Source organism: Protobothrops mucrosquamatus, unplaced genomic scaffold, assembly GCF_001527695.2.
Source record: "Protobothrops mucrosquamatus isolate PMUCROS unplaced genomic scaffold, P.Mucros_1.0 scaffold7810, whole genome shotgun sequence".
Classification (NCBI taxonomy): Eukaryota; Metazoa; Chordata; class Lepidosauria; order Squamata; family Viperidae; genus Protobothrops; species Protobothrops mucrosquamatus.
The window spans coordinates 11,381-13,907 of NW_015393609.1; the positions used below are offsets into that span (position 1 = coordinate 11,381).

Genomic DNA, 2,527 nt, shown 5'->3' on the forward strand with positions numbered 1-2,527 from the left:
CATTTTATAGAATTTTAGAAGGCAACTAAATTAAAAATAAAACAAGTTTGTGGAAAAAATGTCACTAAAAACAACAAAGAACAGCATTTGTGTCAAGATTACATTCTAATTTGATGTGGTTTGGTTTGATAGGCCTATTCATTTGACAGATTCAAATTCTTTATTGATCTCATAATTACTGGAACAGAATGACAATGCCATATTAAGACAAACTTTCAGAATGCATATAGCACTTGCTTGATAATAAAAAAGCAAAGTTCTTTACTTCTCAATCAAAATTAAATAGAAAGCTGCATTTAGCTCAATGGCTTGTTTATGAATATATCTTTTCATTCAGTTTTCCACAGTTCAGGTCTGTGTGACCTATAATCCATATATAAATTGATATTTATGAATTGAACCTAACATTGCAAGCAGAGTCCATTGTTAAGTAGCTAATGTTCTGTTAATCCTAACCTATATTTTAAATCTGAATGATTTAATTTTCCTGATGAAACAGTACAAGATACCATGTTATGACTGAAGGACTCAACATACAGCAATGAGCTTAGAAAATTTCCTATCATGTTGGTTATGATTAGGTATGTGCTACTAAATATAAGGATGTAAAAGGGGGGAAACCCTAATACATAAATTGATAATTTGTTAAGTATGTATGGCTTGGACCACTGGATGGAACAGTTTTTTCCAGATGTTCAGAATATCTGTATCTACTGTATATAAACGCAGGAAGAAAATATCACAGCCTTAGAAGGCATCTGAGGTACAAGAACAGCCCTTAAGGAGAAGTAATCCATATAAATATATATTTATATATATTACAGAAAATTAATGTTATGGCTATAGTAGAAATGGGATGAATCTCTCCATAGAACTTACCTGAAAGCTAGAAGGCAGTTTAATAATTATATATCTATAGATCCTAATGTTGGCTTTCTTATCCTTTTAAGATCTGATCATTTTATGCTTTTGAAAAGATTAGGATGCTTAACTCTTACCTAACATGGGCAAAGTAGTTAAACTAAAAAAAAAATCCAAATATCCATATGTTTGTCCACTCCGGTTTAGAACAATATATCTTTTTTTTTTAGTATCTGGCAAACCAACTTTGGCAATTTAGTCTCATCAAATACAGTACTTTCCAGCTTCATTTCAATAACAGCTAGGGAAGGAAAACATGTAGGGTAAAAATAATGATAAATATCCAGGGCTATAAGGCTAACAAAGTAAACATGTAAAGTTTTTCTTCTTTTCTAAGGTTCATTTTTTAGAAATTATCTTTTTGAAAAAGGCTTTTTGGATGGCAAAGTCTTCCACTTCTTTATTTGCACTTCCCCCATCAATAATCAAAAAAAGCACTTTGGAGTTGTTGTTCTTCATCTGCCTTCAGCTACATCATAGGAAAGCGACTGAGAGCCTGCCTCAGTTTCTGTGCAATCTGAAACACACAGGGAATGTAAAACTTAGGACCCTGGAATGCTCTCAGAATTTCCCCACCATCAATCTGCTTTTAAAGATCATGGAAGAAAGAAGGTTACACAATTTGTTCCTGTGGCATGAAATAGACATGAGAAACAAATAAATAAATCCAAACAATAATTCAAAGAATGTAATTATTCAGAAGCATACTTTAGCACACTTAATGACTGCGATACTAAAATCCATGACATGATATATTTTACAACAACAACAAAAATAAAACCTGGGAAAATCCACTATGTTCTTCAAAACCAGTGTGCAAACAAAGTTGGCTAATTTATTTCAAAGATGAAAAAAGACATAATAGATCTGGCTAAAATGGCAATTCATTGCAAACAGGTGATTAAAAAGCTGATTGATAACAACAATGCATATGTGGAAATATTAATCTCCAGCTACCATATTATTCAGGTCTGTTTATATATTAATATATTCATCTAAATGGGCAGTAGCTTCTGGACAGGAATTAAATGCAATTTAAACTACATTTCCTCTGCCTCTTTGGTATGGGGCTCAGGGGGTAAAATTACAGAGAATTAAGTAGAATAACTGCATGTATCTTAACCGTTCCCCTTTCTCTGAAAGGAATGAAAGAATTGCTAATGAGTTGCCAAGTTTAATTCAATGTGCATCCTAGCCAAAAAAAAAGTGCCAGCTGCAAAAGTCTCATGCAAAATGTGCAATGCAGGAAGGATTAGCAGTGCCAAGCAGCATTTTCTAAGGGAACAAAGGGAAATAATTACACGTCTACATTTTTAAAGTGAAGATTTTCACAAGTGATTTATGAAACAATAGATAAAACCATAAATATTCACTTAACTTTCTATTTAAATATTTAAAATGTATAACAAAATTTGAGCACAAAGAGTTCAACTCTATTTAGAAGAACAAGTAACTGTATAGCTGACGGACATAAAAAGAGCACTATATTCAGTACAGCTTACCGTTTCATAGAATTGTGCCTGCTGTTCCAGGTACAGACGCATCACAGTATTATAATCATAAATTCGATTACTGTGGAAGTGATTCATCTCCGCTGTTAATGAAA

General features: G+C 32.4%; 1 protein-coding gene across 1 annotated transcript; it reads right to left on the reverse strand.

Annotated features, from left to right (window-relative positions):
* Nucleotides 1–1,390: 1,390 nt before the first annotated feature.
* LOC107300652 (sorting nexin-9) lies at nucleotides 1,391–2,515 on the reverse strand (the record flags this gene model as incomplete). The annotated part of the gene is given in 2 exon segments (XM_015829958.1): nucleotides 1,391–1,438; nucleotides 2,424–2,515. Coding segments are annotated over 2 exon segments (140 nt in total), but the record flags the coding sequence as incomplete, so codon positions are not given.
* Nucleotides 2,516–2,527: the final 12 nt, after the last annotated feature.